General features: G+C 36.1%; 1 protein-coding gene across 1 annotated transcript in view; it reads right to left on the bottom strand.

Moving 5' to 3' along the window:
* The window catches only part of CD226 (CD226 molecule), a gene marked incomplete at both ends in the record, with an annotated part of 66,248 nt that extends 57,938 nt beyond the window's left edge, over positions 1-8,310 (bottom strand). The window contains 2 exons of the mRNA XM_080920128.1: positions 7,683-8,021; positions 8,265-8,310. Coding sequence (XP_080776254.1) covers positions 7,683-8,021; positions 8,265-8,310 — 385 coding nt within the window. The remainder of the gene's footprint in view (positions 1-7,682; positions 8,022-8,264) is intronic.
* Between the last annotated feature and the right edge of the window lie 9,210 nt (positions 8,311-17,520).

The following is a 17,520-nucleotide window of genomic DNA, read 5'->3' as shown; positions in this document are numbered from 1 at the left end:
ATGGTTCTCTTTCTCTCAGCTACTTTACCTGCTCTATCTTTTTGCTTTCTCAACCCAACAATCTCATATACTACATCAAGATGTCACCAACATGTGCCTTCACTTTACAAAAACTTTACTAGGGTTATGTGAAATCCAGTATCTAGAATTTGTACTTCCCAACTTATCCCAAAGCATGCGACAAAATGTTTTCTTTATATTCAAAGCCCATTTCCCTGGCCAGTGATGTTTTAACATGTGTCTTTTGTACAGGGCTTCTCTCCTCTATCATCCCTGTCTCTACTCATCTAAAATATACAAGATCTCCAGCTCATGGTTCCAACCAAACCAGAAGAAATTTTACTCATCTCTTATTTCCCCAGACCATGCTGAATGTTTAGCCAGTTGCTATTATTTCATATTGCAGATACAGGCCTCTCCTATAATATAATTCACAGCAGAGGCATTTACTCATTTCTTAACACACACAGAAACATGCATACATATAATTTCCAATGAGATAGAATAGATTTGCATATGTATTTAAATTGTTGTTATCATCATTCATTCTAGTTATAATTCTATATACAATAATGCCATTTGATAACAAGGTTATAATTTTCCTTATGGTTTAATTTTTAATTCTTCTATTTTAACAAAATGTAGTCAGACTACATTAAAAATCAGAAGTCAGATGCTGAGTCAGTTCAAGGAAGTGCATTACTAGTGGTTGGACATTTTTTTAATCTGATTAAATTTTTATATTTATAAAACATCTCTTACATATGAAAGAAACAGAAGGTCTTTTTATAAATATCACTTATTAAACTATCCATGACTATGTATTTTGAAGGACAGTAAAGAAGAGACTGGGTGAACAGTGGAGTGGTAGCCTCACATGACTGAGACCTAAATTTTGATCCCCAGCACCACATACATAGAAACAGATACTGAAAAATTTGATGTTATGAGCTAATAAACTACTTCATGGTAAGTGCACTAATATTATGAAGCCCTCTAACAAAAATGATAATGGAACTCCTTGAATGTTTCTCACTTGAAAAATCATGTGTTCTCAATTGTAGCATGCAATTTGTAAAATAAAATAAATTTTCTCTATACATTTATAAAATAAAATGGAAATATGGCTGAAATTTTCCTGTAATCTGGGGATTTGAGGCACTGTGGGAATACAATGCTGTGAAATCTTCCTGGAATATATGAGGGTGACCTTAGTGAGGACCCCTAGTAATGGAGGATACAGAGTCTGAACTGGCCATTTTTGTAAGCTGGCAAGGCTTCAAGTGCTGGGATAGGTTTACATTCAGTTGAATTTTGGCTGAGACAGTTCCATGATCTATCCATGCTGATACTAGGATGGCAGTTCATTCTCAGAAAATTGATAGTAGGGCTCCATTGCTGATGACAATGAGACAGCTCATGAATATACAGAGCTAGTGACTACATGGAGCTTGTCTCTTTGGTACAGGAAGATACTATGCAAGCTATCAAAAGAGAAACCGGGACATCAACCTAACGACAAAATCTTTGGCCTATAATCTGTCATGCCTACAAGATATGCTGGGAAATGGTGGTTTAGAACTTTTGAAAGTGACCAGCCAATGTCTGGTCTAACTTGAGGTCCACGCCATTAAAGAGTACAAGCCCTACAGTGTGTAGATGGCCAGGAACTGAGGATTAGATAGCCCATAGACTTAGATAAAACCAAACATGTCTCTCCGACTCCCAACAAAAAAAAAAAATCAGTGAAATGATTTTTAATCTTCTTCTGCTATATTCATGAATTAATGCCTTGTCCAAACATCGTCAGAGAGGATTCTTTCAACAGCAGATTGTAATGGAGTGGGTGAAGATACCCATAGCCAGACATTATATAGAGAGTCTAAATATGAAATCTCTATTGGGTCCCTCCCATGAGAGATTAAGCAACCCCACAGAAGGTGAGGAAAGATTGTAAGAGTCAGAAGGCATGGAGGACACCGGAAGAACATGGTCCACTAAATCAAGTAAGCAGTGCTCATGTGAGCTCACAGAGACTAAAGCAGCAAGCACCAGGCCTGCATGGGTCTGCAACAAATCCTTTACCTATGTTATGGCTGTGAGCTTGGTGTTTTGTGGGACTCCTGACAGTAAGAATGGATATGTCTCTGACACTTTTTCATGCTGTTGGGACTCTCTTCCTCCTATTGGATTGCTCTGTCCAGTCTCAATATACAGGTATTTGCATTGTCTTATGTCTTGTCTTATCATCTTTGGTTGTTCCTGTAGTACAGATCCCTTTTGATGGGAAATGAATAAAAAGTAGATCTGAGCAATAGGAGAGATAGGGAAAAGCTGGGAGGAGTGGATAAAGGGGAAACTGTGGTCATAATGTAGTATATAAGAGAAAAATCTATTTTCAATTTAAAAAGAAAATTGCACAGGACACACATGCATATGTGCACACACACACTCATATGCATACTTTCAGGAAGACATTTTTAAGATTTAATATGGTTGCAGAATGAAATAGCCCAAGTTTGTATTGGGAACCAGTCAGCTGAAATGACAATGTAAACTTCTGCAATCATCCTGATGATTAACTTGAACATTTGAGCATAGAGCTCATGACCACAAAATTTATTTTTACTGACCATCATCTTTACCCTTGCTGCATTCCATAGGAATGTCACCCATATCTATGCCAAGTGTTAGTAAATATAAATTGGCATATCATCACTCCTTCCCTATACATCTTCTTATATTTCTCTTCTGTTGAACATTGTTTTTCCCCTGACACCTTTATATGGGATATGGCCTTTCCCTAGACATGATCTTTCCTAAACCTATATCCTTTGGATGATGGACCTTTCTATAAATATCTTTCTATACCTTCATCTTATGAAATGTGAATATTTCCCTTTGGGAAGATTATAAAAATATAAAGGTTTTAAAGATGTAAGTTGGATAAATAGCTCAAGTCGGAAGAAAATTTCTCACATTAGGACTTATTGGATTGTGAATAAACTCTCTAGGGAAGTGCCAGCAGTCCCATCTGTGGAGTTACTTAATTAAAACAATTCTAAAGTAAGTACATGAGATGTTGCCCCAGGGAGTCATTTTGCATTGATCCCAGAAGGATTGACTTCTTGGTGTTAAAATTGTTAACAGTTTTAAAACCGTTGTTGTCTTCAGAAATAGTTTTCCACCATTTTCATGAAGGAAGAATGAGTCAATCCTATTTCTAATCACCACTACCTATAAAGTCAAACCAAAACAAAAGGCAACATCAAAATTACATGTACATATCAGGTTGTTTCCTGACAGTTTTAAATCAGATCCCTACTGACAGTATTACCTTAGAGAAAGATCATAGAATTTTCTCTCAAGCCAGCCCTAGAGCCAAGAGTTTTATTTTCCCCACTTCCTTCAGTAATTATTTTCTTGTTTGCATATTCAAAATTCAATGTTTTCATTCTTTAAAATAAAATCCATGTTTTTGCCTTAAGTCAGTACTGTGACTAGTTTATGTGTAAATTCCTGCAATGGTCATTTATAATCAATACTTGCTCTCTGTAGCTTTTGACTTTTGATGAGAAAAACTTTAAGCAATAATGAAGCCTAGACAGTCTTGGATAACCCTGACCTGTGTGCTAGATATATTCCATAGTGATGTTGATAGGTATTGAATACTGAAACATGGCCATTCTTATTCATGCATGAGACCTTGACTCCACCACATACCAGCACACACACAACCCGACACCCCAACACCTGCTCTATAGAGGAATTGTGTTCTAGATTTTGTGTCTGGCTGCTTCTTTCAGACTGGGTAAAGAGTATCTATAGTAAGGACCAGAGGAATCAGTGTGGATTCACTTAACCTTTGAGAACTAAAAGAAAACAGATAAATATCTGAACAATTTTCAGTAATCTTTCAAATAGAAGTCTATGGGAGATTCTTTTTTAGTGGCCCTCTTACCAGCTTTGAAACATCCTTTGACATTCAAAAAGCCCTTAGATTTTCAGACCAAGTCTTTACCTTCATAACTTTGAACCTGTTGTTTTATGCATTTTTCCTTCTTTGTTATTTCTGGATAAACAAAACAAAATCTGAAATAGAAGCATGCTGATATATTAAGATGGATTATAAAGGCAGTCAAAAGCCACCTATTGACATAAGCCAAGCTATGAATTGTAAATGAGGATAAACTACATGTAGAGCTAAAGTCCATGCCTTTCTATCTTCAAAATCACTGAACATATTCTAAAATAGTTTAGGTTCTTCATCTGGATTTGGTGGATGAGTTAATAGATGAGTTCATTTTCCCATATCAGCAAGCCTATTTATGGAAACTAGATCTAGGACACTCTTCCCTTTCCACCTTTGAATCCTGACATCAGGCTAACACTACAGGGGAAAAAAACATACTGTCCCCATTTGATCTAGAGGTAAACGTTATCTTTTAAAACTACTCTACCATGGATTCCATGGAACTGCTACCAGTTCTGGAGCCCCAAATATTTAAGGAATCTCTAGGCACTGCTTACCAACAATAAATATGCATTGACCATTTAGCTTGTGTGTTAACTGCTGGAACATGAGCAAAGAGCACTAAATTAGCAGGGGTAAGAAAGAGACCATAGAAAGAAGTGTGGAAAACATGGACATCTTTGTCCCAACCAAGAATAATGACACTCTTTAAAGAGACACAGTGAGCAGCAGCTCTGTCTGACCTAATTGATTCCAAACCACTGATCTATTTTTTTCTGCTTCATCTTTCTCTCCACACCTACCTCTCTCCATCCTTTCCCCATAATATCCATGTTTGTGCATAAGTGCCCTTACACACTTCAAAAGTGTATACTTCAAAGCTGGTATACTCAGTCCTGAAGTACTCTTCTGCTCTACTGTTCCTTAATATTGAATGATAGGTATATAGAGGCTGTGTTCACTCTGGGTTGTGAAACTCTTCCTTTCTTATAAGCCCAATCTGAGCTCCTAATTCACTGTCATTTTAAACTGAAGGTGATATCTTCCAGTTCTTAAATCCTAAATATCTGGGTGCATTCTTAAAGCTTCTTTCTATCTAATGTTCAGGACAAATAAGAGTGGAAATTTTGTACTTAAGAATCCTTGAACTGCTCAAAAATTGCAATTAAAAATTTTTGACATTTTTCTAGAAATTCAGTGTGTTTGAAGAATATGTTATAATACAGTTATAATATAATAGTATAGTATATAATATAATATATATAATATAATGTCTATATATGAGTATCACTATAATGATGAACATTGAAGACTCTGGTGGTCAATCCTGACTCTTTTCTTCCAGATCATGTTTTATAAGTTCTTGTTTCTTGTAGCTTTATTTTCCTATTCTTTCTGTTGTTGATGTTGTTGTTGTTCTTTGTGTCAATTGACCATGTTTTACTCAGTCTTGCATACCTATACAATGTAAAGAACAGCAACCACACCCAGTCATCTTTGGTAAGCTTACTTCCTCAGTGTGACTTTTATGAGATTCATCTCTGTTGGTAAGCATAGTGATGAGTCCTCAATTAGGAATGCAGTTTCCTACTGCATTGATGAGCCCTTCATATCCTACTCTTGATGAACTTCTGGGTGGTTCCCAAATACTGCTCCTGTCATAACTGTTGGTATAAACATAATTGCCGGTTTCTAATTTATGTGGGAAAGCTCTAAAAATTAGCAGACAGAGAATTATTATACCATAGAACATGTAGTCCTTTCATCAGCTAATGAATCATATTCCAAAACATGTATGGGAGTCATCTCTGTTCGCAAGCATGTGACTTTTTTTTGTGTCTTTGTCTCTGTTACTCACCCCTCACTTCTTAAATTAGGCACCAGAAAATGTTCACCCCCAGTAGTTGAGTATTCAAATGTACTACAAGAGACACTCAATTGCTTCAAATAAAGTGGGTATTTAGTCAAAGCTGACCAGGATATTGGTGTGGGTCACTCTCTGGTATGTCAGGGGTTATTTATCTAAGTATATATGTTATTTAACTGACCACAAAAGCCAGAGATCCAAGGCAAGCAATGTGCTCCTTAAGATTTCCACAAACTCAGCTATAGAACTGTTTCGAAAGGTCAACCCCTAAGTCACCTCAGTATATTTTACCATGAATTGGGAAGATAATACAGCACCAATTTGTCTAGTTAATTTAATCAGTAATTAAGAATCCTTATTTTAAAGCTAACAAGAACTTTAATGTTATTTCTGCTAATAATATCTCTTATCCAAAATAAGATCTCAAACTAGCGCAATTCTCTGCTAAAAGACTAAGGAAAGGATGAGGGAATAAAGAAGCACAAAGAAGCTCTATAGATACATATGCAATGGTCATATATCATCCTTTCAAAGCCTAAAAACGTGTCTCCCCATAATTAACATCCAACGCCCTTATGGGACTCGTACAAACTGGAGGCCTTGGAAAGCCCAGGAGACTTTACTAAACCCAGCACTCCCATGTGGATATTTTGTGAAGGTAATGTTAATGTCCAAGTGTATAGTTGGGAAGGGACAAGGAAATCTGTCTAAGATAGTGAAAAGATGATTCCTCAACAATAGAGAGTTACTAGTGAAGAGCAGAAATCAGTATTTGTGATGAACATGTGGTATCACTCTTTCCTGTAAATTTTAGACAATATTATACACATTATGTTTTCAGATTTTTAAGTTTCTTTCCTTAATATTAAATAGATCAACTCTCTCTTTATATCATAATTCTGACAATTTACTATGCACATTAAAAATTTCTGATTTTTAAAGTTTGATTTTAGTATTAAATAGAACAACTCCATCATTATATTATATAAAATACAGTACTTATAGGTCTTGTTAAGTTGTAAATAAAGCATAAAAGGAGATTTTTAGATACATTTAAAGTAAATGTTTAAATATAACAAATATGTTTAATTTCACCATTATTCTTTTTTTAAAAAGTATCCTTCCAAATATTTTGAGATTTGGAATGGTAAATCATCATTATTATTAATAACCTGATGTATTGTTCTGTTACTTTAATGAGAGGCAGTGAGCCACTAACACAAGGTTTTACAGAAAAGATGGCCGTAAAACCCAGACTTTGTTTGATGCATCATACCTAATCCATGTAGCCATGCAACATGAATCTAAGCATAGTCACTGGTACAGTTAACATGCATCATTATTCTCTTTCTGACACAATATCTATGCATTTCTAAAGGAAATATATGGGCTGAAGATGAACTCTGTCTACCCTTCGCTCAGAATTTATTAATAAAATCAGGATAAGTGATGCAGAAGAGATCCTAGATATTAAGGTACAGAAACTTGTGCCAAATTATCAGCATGGAATCATGCATTGCAGAGATAAGCTTTAAAAGAAGAGATTGCTCTTGTCTACATATTGATAACATTATTTGAATCTAGCCTTATGTCATCATGAAGACTATGTCATTTTGTATTTCAACCCACATCACTGAAACCTGGGAGACACTTGCACTCAGAAATGATAGCAACTAAGAAAAATATGGGAATGGTTATAACATTATTCTTTGAAGAAAAATTAACATCAAAAATCTAGAAATGGAATTGGGAAAAGAACACAATAACATTTTAAGCTTTTAGGTGTGTTTCTTAGAATTAAATATTGTCAGCAAACAAAAAGAAAATAAAGTTTTTCCTTACCTGACTGGACGACTTTTATGTTCTTTTCCCAAGATCCACGTGGGAAAGCATGAAACAAGCAGGAGTAGGTGCCAATGTCTGCTTCAGAGGCATTGTGAAAGGTAAGGCTCATGTTGCGGAACTCCACTGTTGAGTTTAGAAAGTGTACTCTATGGAGGTAGTCAGGATCTATATGCATATTATGGCTAGGGTTGTAAACAGCTATAGTCACTGTCTTGGTTCCAATGTTCTTGGTCCACTCCACCTGGGTTAAGTTATCTGTCAATGGATATACACATTCCAGAGTCATAGTTTCAGAAAGCCGAACAGTTGTGTCCCACAATGTCTCTTCACACAGTGCTAAAATGTATATCACATAAATTGAGTTAGATTCAATGATGGCAAAACCAAATAAATAAAATGTATAAGACGTAACAGATAGTATAATAAGTTCATGATGAAGACTGACAATTTCAACTACAAAATTGGCTTTTGTAATTTTTAGTATTTCTGAACAAGAGATCCTTGAAATCCTGCATGTGTCACACTCAGACACCAAAAACAAAGCAAAACATTCAAATGAAGACATAGAATTGGCTTTACCTTTGTGCACATGAAGAATAGCCAAAAGCCAAGTAAGATAAGTCATCTCTGGAAACGGTTCAGGAGGCTGGACTGTATAGAAAAAAAAAGGTGTGTGTGATGTTATATTCACAACTCAGCATGAAGAGCTGTTTCCTTCCTCTCAGATGTTATCAGCTGCTTCTTTTTCTGTGAAGTATGAGCACAGGAAAGAAGTTTCAGCTTCAAAAGAAGCTTTGCTATCATACAAGGATGGATAAGCTGCAGTTATTTCTCTGCCAGATAATCAGTTTACTTTGAAAGATATAATTTTCAAGAAAGATTCTTTCATTTGACAAATGTTTACTAAGTGTGTCCTCTGTGCCAGACTCAGCTCTGTGCAACAAAAATATACAAAAATGCAACCTAAAAATAAAATCCCATGCCATTTTGTTAGGAAGAGACTGATATGATGCTAAAGATGTACTAGATATGGTAAGTTAAAGGTGGTTGGTACCTGAGAAGAAGTAAAGCAAAGCAGGACGGTCAAGCTCTCTTAATATAGGCAAGTCCAGGAACTACTCACTGAGAAAGTGAAATGAGGTGAAGACTGGGGTTGGTGGGAGGAGCCTGCATAACAGACAAGCACTCAGGTGTGGCCTTCCAGCTACATCACACCTCTGGGTTAGATTTGAACAAAGATATTCAACAGAATGGACCTCCAACTACCAAAAAAAAAAAAAGTTCCAGGAGACATATAAATATATCATTCTATCTGATAATTTTTTCTACTTTTTTATTTTAAAGTAAGCATAAAGAACTGAAAATTTACATATTGCAACCTAATCCCCTTGGAGGCTACACATTATATGTAACTATGATACACTATCAAAGTGAAATTGATTTCTAGGATTCATCATTTCTCTCTTTCTTCAGTTATGAAAAACAATTCTCAGTTGTGGCAAGATGGGCTAGGAAATAAAGATACTTACTAAATAATCTTTATTTAAAAAAAATATACCTGTTGACCTGAGTTAGTCTCCAGAGCCTACATAAAGGTAAGAGGATAGATCTAACTTCATAACTAACCAGCTTGGACCAACATAGGTGTACCATGTTGGTACATGAACCCACACATATCAAACACATACACACAATTATAATATGATTAATATAAATAAAACAGTAATTCTAATTCTAAAAACTTTGTATTTCAGCAATATAATCAAAACTAAAAGTTATACCTTTATAAAAAGAATTGTATTACATTTGGCCCCATTAGCAGGACCCAGATACAATTTGCACATTATAAATGAGGTTATTTCTTATTCTCAGTGGGAATTTCATGTTCTCTGTAAACATCTTCCTGTTTTCTACTCATATCAATACACATGATAATAGTTGATTCACACTGATAATTTTATATGTAATCACATATAAAGTTCAAGAGGCAAAATTGTCCTTCAACTTTTCTTTTAACAATATCTATTATTCTGAGTTTCTAACAAGAATCAATAAATGCTATTTTCACAAAAATATACAACTGTAGAAGTTTATAGATGACACAAATATAATAAAATATATCAGGTGAGAAAATAACTAAAAGACAAGCTTTGAAAAATGTTCATTCCTGTAATAAGCATCAAAGGGTTCAGAAGGAGGGCCACCCACTATCGAAGTTTCTGGTTAATGCTGGTACATTAAGTTGCCAAGATAATGTTCCCACAGACAAGATCCCCATTGTTGAAGAAAACACCCACATAATCCATTAAACATGGAGTTTTAAAGCTGGTGCCTACACAGATTTTTCATTACCATTTTCCTAGTAGCTTTAGTACAGGAAGGCACTCTGCAGGAAGTTACTCTCTGCAGGCTAAAAAAAATAAATAAATAAAAGGGAAAATATATACACCACCACAGCCACAAAACAGACAGACAGACAGAGACAGACAGAGACAAGTGAGAGAGACAGAGAGAGGAGAGGAGAGATGAGGGACCACAAAACACATCTCTAAATGGAATGTCTTCATTAAATCCCTCTCCTCAGAGCTCAGAGAACCCTGTGGAAGAGGAAGCAGAGAGAGTGTAAGTTCATATGTGGAAAGTTCATATGAACTCACAGAGACTGAAACATTAAGCAAGGGACCAACATGGGGCTTCGCCAAGTCCTTTGTGTATGTATCATGGCTTTCAGTTCAAAAACTATATGGGTCTCCTGAGTGTGTGAACAAGTGGGTCTCTGATTCCTTTTGCCTTTTCTTTGGTCTTCCTTTTTTCTGTTGGCTTACCTTATCTCCCACAACTACCTTGTGACAGTTTTTGTTTTGTCTTACTATATTTTATTTTGTTTTAAAAATTGAAAACTTCCTGGTGAATACAAATGCAGATACTCATACCCAGTTGTCAGAACGAGTCCAGGGACCCCAATGGAAGAGCTAGGGGATAGACTGGAGGAGCTGAAAGGAATTGAAACTCTATAGGAAAAAATATCAACTAACTGGACCACCCAGAGTCCCAGAGACTGAACCATCAACCAAAGAGTACACAAATGGAGGGATCCATGGCTCCAGATACAGATGTAGCAGAGGATGGCCTTATCTGACATCAATGGGCAAGGAGGCCAGCCCTTAGTCCTAGGAGGCTTGATGCACTACCACCACCACAGCATAGGGAGATGAAAACTTCAAAAACTAAAACAATACATCTGTAGTGATTTGATGCTCAACACTGAATCAAGACAAATCAGTATAACCCAGCTAAAAATTAGCAAAATACTTCAAGAGACATTTCTTCAAAGAACATGCACATATGGCCAACAAACATGTTGACAGGTATTCAACATCATTAGTTTAAGGTAAATGTAGATAAAACCACATTGAGAAATCTCTTTATAATCAGTTAAATGGCTATCATGAAAAAGAGAAGATGGAATCATGCTGTGAATAAATTGAAATGTTTGTGTATTACAAACAAGAATATAAAAGGTTGAAGCTGTTGTGGAAGGTAGTTTTAAGTTCCTTAAATAGTATCACAGGATATAACAATTTCACTCCTAGAAATGTACCCCAAGATATTAAAACAGATAATAAATACTCATTCACACATCATTGCTCATAGTGGCACTGTTCACCAGAATTAGAAGGTGAAAACAACCTGAATATCCGTCATATGCATGGGGTAAACAAATTCAATATAATCATAGCAGGAGATATTATTCTGTCACAATAAGAAATAGGCATTGATTCACCCCATTATATGAATGATTATAGAAAATAAATAAAACAGTGTAGGCACAAATGACCCCAGAATAGATAAATCTGTAAGATATACAAAACCTCTGTGCAAAGGCTGATAGAATAACAATGTGGAGTGACTGCTTAATTTATAAAGTTATATTGAGATGTAAAAAAAAAAATGGTTTGGAGTGGAAAAGAAGTGATTATTGGGATTGGAGAAATGGCTCAGTGACTAAGAGCAATTGTTGCTCTTCCAAAGATCTCAGGTTCAAGTCTCAGCACCAATAAGGAAGCCCCATTACAAACACACACACACACACACACACACACACACACACACAAAATATAGTTGTTATTGTAGAGCACTATTAATATGTTAAACACAACTTAAGCAGACATACATGATTTGATTACTTTTATGTGATATAAATTTCATTACAGTAAAGCAAATACTGATAGTAATCAAGACTGCAACTGTACCTTTGTGCCCCCAACTGCAGAAGCCAGTACAGTTCACTGTTTATTGTGTATTTCTTATTACTTGATTCCCCAATATCATGAACTATGGGTAACATTAAGCTTCCTAGAGCACTAAAAGGACAGGGCCCAATGACATACTGTGTCACATGCTTGTGACAACAGCTAGAAATAAATAATATAAAATGATCATAGTTTAAGTTGTCAATTGAGAATTTGAGAGTTTAAAAATTAAATATTTGCTAATTAAGTGTGTGTGTGGGGGTGTATGTGTGTGTATGTGTGTGTATGTGTGTGTGTGTGTGTGTGTGTGTGTGTGTGTGTGTGTGTTCAGGAAAAGACAGGAATTAGGATTCTGTAAAGTGATATAAGATAGAAAAACAAATTAGATACTATAACAGTATACTTCTACAGATCTAAATGGAATTAGGTGTGATGTAATTTTCTCCACTCCATGACTTACAATTCTTGCAGAATTGAAAGAAGTTTTCTTCTATCTAGGTGTAAGCAAGTAGGTTTGTTGAAGCAATCTTGAAATTAACTAACTGAGCATGATGTGCATTTCAGTCCCAAGTCATTAAATGCAGTTCATCAGAAATCAGAGATCAGTCACACTCACATTTAGAAATCTAAGCACACATGGGTCACATATGCATTTGGACAGGTACCTATGGACTTGCAGTTGAAGATTAAAGTTTGAATGTTACCACTTTGCTGGGGACAAGCCTTATCTATCAGCATCTAGCTAAAGACAAATAGAGATTGCAAGTGATCTATTTATGTGATATTGGCAGTCATTTTTTGCATGATTTATGGAGAGGTTTGGCTTGAGAGGGTTTTTTTTTTCCTTTCTAACAGAGCTGTATGTACAAATGTCCACAAGAAAGCCATTAACCAATATATTCCCGAACTTTCCCACTATTTTAAACTTCACAGCAATATACAGGAGCAGAGGTCTGTCTTCTGAGATTTCCCATATGTGTCTGGTCTACATCTCGAGACACAGTCTTTCTATCCAGTCTTTCTACTTTTTCTTGATTTCACTGTATCTGAAATCTGTGGTAATTTTTGATTACTATGTGTTTCTATGAATCTGAACACTGGGAGGATTCTCATCTTTCTTCATTATTCTAATGACACCTTTTTCTCCTAGATTCACTCCTGGACCTGCTGTGATACCTCTCTCCTCACTCAAACCACAGGAAAGCAAAGAATGGCCGAGCAGAGAGCATTGCTACTCTGAAAACTCATGATCACTAATTGGGATGATCACTGCTACAAGATCTTTGTTTCAATTCTGATTCCCAAATTAAGAGGATATTTGTGTGATAGGACACAGTATCTTAGCTTTTTTGAGCTCTCAGAACTCTAGGCAGATTCCATCAAAACATCACAGCCTTGTTTTTTACCTCAGCATGAGAAAATCCTCAGCAACTGGAAGTTTTGCTCTCTTCTGCCCAATGGCTCTCTTAGAATCTCAAAACAAGTCATATTCCAGTCAAGTCAGAGTTTGAATTCATCAGTGATCATCTGGGGCAGTAGAAATAGACCCTGTGGCCCATGTGCTCCATTTAATTTCTATAAATGCTAGCTGGATCACAGCCCTTCTAATCTGTTTAATTGTATGTGGCCACATTTTTGTGCTATAGTCTTCTACAGGAAATATTTGCCAACCTTTTCACATTACAAAAATACTTTAGATAGCAGACACTCAGTATGTTCCCTTCACCCAACCTTTCCTAAGAAGAGGACTAGGTGTGATAGCTCAGACACTTATAAAATCATGTCAGTTTTCTCATCTTAGGAATTTTTTTATAATAAAACAACCTTTTCATGAACATACAGAGAAAAGTATTTAAATATCACCATTTACCAAATGTCCATTGCTTAATTCACAGGCATCCTTGACATTCAAGCAATGACAGCTGTTTCCTGTTGTGTCCTACTCTGCATGATATACTTGTACTACAGATTTATGGTATGAAGTGTCAGCTCAGCCACAGTCAGTGTTTTCTTGACATGTACTAATTGTAGTGCTGGGTTCCATAGACCTTTTTTTTCATACAAGTATGTTTTCCATTCTTACCATTTTCCCTTACCTCTCTCCTTTCCAGCACTTTTTCTTTCCTTTCCTTTCCAATAAGCATCCTGACTCCATCCCTAGATAGCATTGGTTTTAATTTCATGTCACATGTAAGGACATGAATTTACACTTTTACATAAAATCTGGGGTCCAGTCTTTCTCTCTAAGAAGGCTACTTACCTTGATGCTCTTTGGCTGTAACTCTTGTTGCAGGTAAGTAGATTGGTTAGAGCTACCCTCTGGCTAGCACTGGAAGCTTGCGTCTTTCTGGGAACCAACTCTTCCCTGAAGTTGAGCTTTTCTTATCACCACAGGCTCTTCAAACAGTCACTGATAGCAGGCAGTTTCATAAAGCAGGGTTGCCTGAAGTCAAGAAATCTGTGTTTAGAAGCAACTTTCATCTACTCATATTCATTTCAGCCTCAGAGTTCCAAGTCTGTATGTACTTCTCATACTCGATTCTAACTCCAAATTGAAACTAAGTGTAGTTTATTTTAATTTAAAGTTCATTTCTTTCTTTTCATTTCCTCATTTCTTCCTGCCAATCAAAGATACTTCAAAAGTATCTACAATTCAGGAAGCTTCATTATCTTAGTCCTTATCTAAACACGTTTCTAGTACGTCTCTCCCTCCAACCACCACCCCTCTCTCTCACACACACACACACAATCTCATCTTTGCTATATAGTCTGTGACACTCCCTCCATTCCCAGAACACAGAGGACATGGCTCAGTTAGTGAAGGGCTAATTCCACATACATGAAGACATTGGTTTTATCCCAGCACCTAAGTCAACATCAGGGTGAAAAAATAAAAACCTGAAATAGCAGCATTTGGTAATTAGAAACAAGAGCATTTCTCCAGAAACTGGAGCTTTCAGGCCAGTAAAGATCCTGGCTCAAAAAGTAGGTAGGAAGACACCTAACATCAACCTTTAGCCTGTATGCACACTATCACAAACACATAAAGGAGTACAAATTGATAACACCAAATATTAATCCCTATATATTAGGCAAAATCTTCTTGGCAACGTTGGCATGCATTTGCTGAAGTATATAGCATATTCTTTTGTGATTACTTTTTTTCTAGTCTTAATTTTTAATTAAAATATAACTACTTTACTCTTCCCTTTTTGTCCTACCTCCAACTTGTCCTGTCCCCTCCTTCCAAACTCTTTTGTGCCTTCCTTTTTTTCTCAAATTAATGACCTCTTTTTATCATCGCCACATATCAATATGTAATTACAACTTGCTGAGTCCATCTAGACTTCCTTGTGTGTATATAATTTCAGGGCTGACCACTATGAGTTAATGGAAGAATACAATTCTCTGGAATATACTGAAATATAATTCTCTCTCTCTAAAATGTGATGTTACCTGATGTTCTTTGTCTAAAGTTGAGACTCCATGAGATTTTTCCCTTCCATGTTAACATATCTGAAAATATTATCTGCATTCAGTTCCTTTATAGGTAGCCATATAGCTGAGGAATTATGAGTATACCTTCCTTGTTATGTCTAGGATACAGAATTTCACAGTAGTCATCCTGGTCCTATGGCTCTTAAAATCTTTCCACTTTCTCTTCCCTGATGTTCCCTGAATCTTGGGTTCAGGGGTTATGCTATAGATATTCAGTTGGCACAGGATCTCCACAGTCCATTGAGCTCTACATTGTGGCCTCATGTGCTTTTCTACAATAGCCACTCCTATAATTAGAATTATAGATACACCCATCTCTATCTAAGGATAAGTTTTAGAATACAGCTAAGAATTATAATGGTCTAGTAAATTGATGATTCTCTTTTGAAATGCATGACCTCACAAGCCCTTGCCAGTTAGCTAGGTTTCCAGAACCAGGCATTATTCTCATATTGAATGGGTCTACACTCTACTTAGACAGCTATTGGCTATCATTAAGATAAGCGTGCTACTGTTGCAAATTGAGGAAAATATTCTAAGTCTTGGGAACACCAAAGAATAATAATTTAATTGTTGTTTGATTAAATAAATTATAACATCCCTGTGTTGGTCAAGTCATCTTAAAGGATGTGGCTGATGTCTGAGGCCATGCAAATCATGGAAATGCTAGGAGAGCAGGATAACAACTGACCAATGAGAAATCATTATAAGGCTGAACAGTCTTATAATTAATCATGCCCCCAGGGTACGAGGCTAGCCTTTGCTGCTAGGCTAACTGTACAACTGGAAGCAGAGCAATGCCACTCTGGAAATCAGTCTGGTGATTCCTCACAAAACTGGACATACTACTACCTGAAGACCCAGTTATTCCACTTCTGGGCATATACCCCAGAGAAGCTCCAACATACAACAAAGACACATGCACCAAATGTTCATAGCAGCTCTATTTATAATAGCCAGAAGCTGGAAAGAACCCAGATGTTCTTCAGTAGATGAATGGATACAAAAATTGTGGTATATTTATACAATGGAGCACTACTCAGCTATCAGAAACAATGACTTTATGAAATTCTTAAGAAAATGGATAAATCTAGAGAATATCATCCTGAGTGAGATAACCCAGTCACAAAAGAACAGACATAATATGCAGTCACTGATAATTGGATACTAGCCCCAGAAAGCTCTGAACAACCCCAGAAACAACTCACAGACTATATAAAGTTCAAGAAAAACAAAGTCCAAAAAAAAGAAAGAAAATAAAAAACCATTATGCTTAATCTTTACACACCAAGAAAACTGACTCCTTCCAGGTTACATCTTGTTTTACATGTACTTTATGCTCATTGTAACTAGTAAGATCTTAATACACACTATCAAACCTTTAAAAAAAATCAAGTACTGACAAAATGTATTTGTACACTGTTATGCAAAAATGCAGTTTTTAACATGATTGCCTTGCAATATAGCTTGAGGACAGGAATGGTGATTCCCACAGATGTTTTCTTGTTGTTAAGGATGGATTTCACTGTTCTAGGTCTTTTGTTATTCCAGATGAAATTTCACATTGCTCTTTCCAACTCTAAGAAGAACTGGGTTGGAATTTTGATGGGAATTTCATTGAATCTGTAGATTGCTTTTGGTAAGATGGCAATATTAACAATGCTGATCCCTCCAATCCATGAGCATGGGAGATCTTTTCATTTTCTGAGATCTTCCTCGATTTCATTCTTCATAGATTTGAAGTTCTTGTCATAAAGGTCCTTCACTTGCTTAGTTAGAGTCACACCAAGGCATTTTATATTGTTTGTGACAATTGTGAAGGGTATCTTTTTCCTAATTTCTTTCTTCTCATGTTTGAGGTCAGATATTGTGCAAATTTAGTTTTGTCCTGGAATATCTTGGTCTCTCCATCTATGGTGATTGAGAATTTTACTGGGTATAGCAGCTTAGGCTGACACTTGTGTTCTCTTAGAATCTGCATGATGTCTGTCCAGGATCTTCTAGCTTTCATAGTCTCTGTTGAGAAATCAGGTGTGATTCTCATTTGTCTGCCTTTATATGTTACATGACCTTTTCCCTTTACT

Source organism: Micromys minutus (assembly GCF_963924665.1).
Source record: "Micromys minutus genome assembly, chromosome: 8".
Lineage (NCBI taxonomy): Eukaryota > Metazoa > Chordata > Mammalia > Rodentia > Muridae > Micromys > Micromys minutus.
The sequence above is the reverse complement of the archived record's forward strand: the minus strand, read 5'-3'. Positions and strand labels throughout refer to the sequence as shown.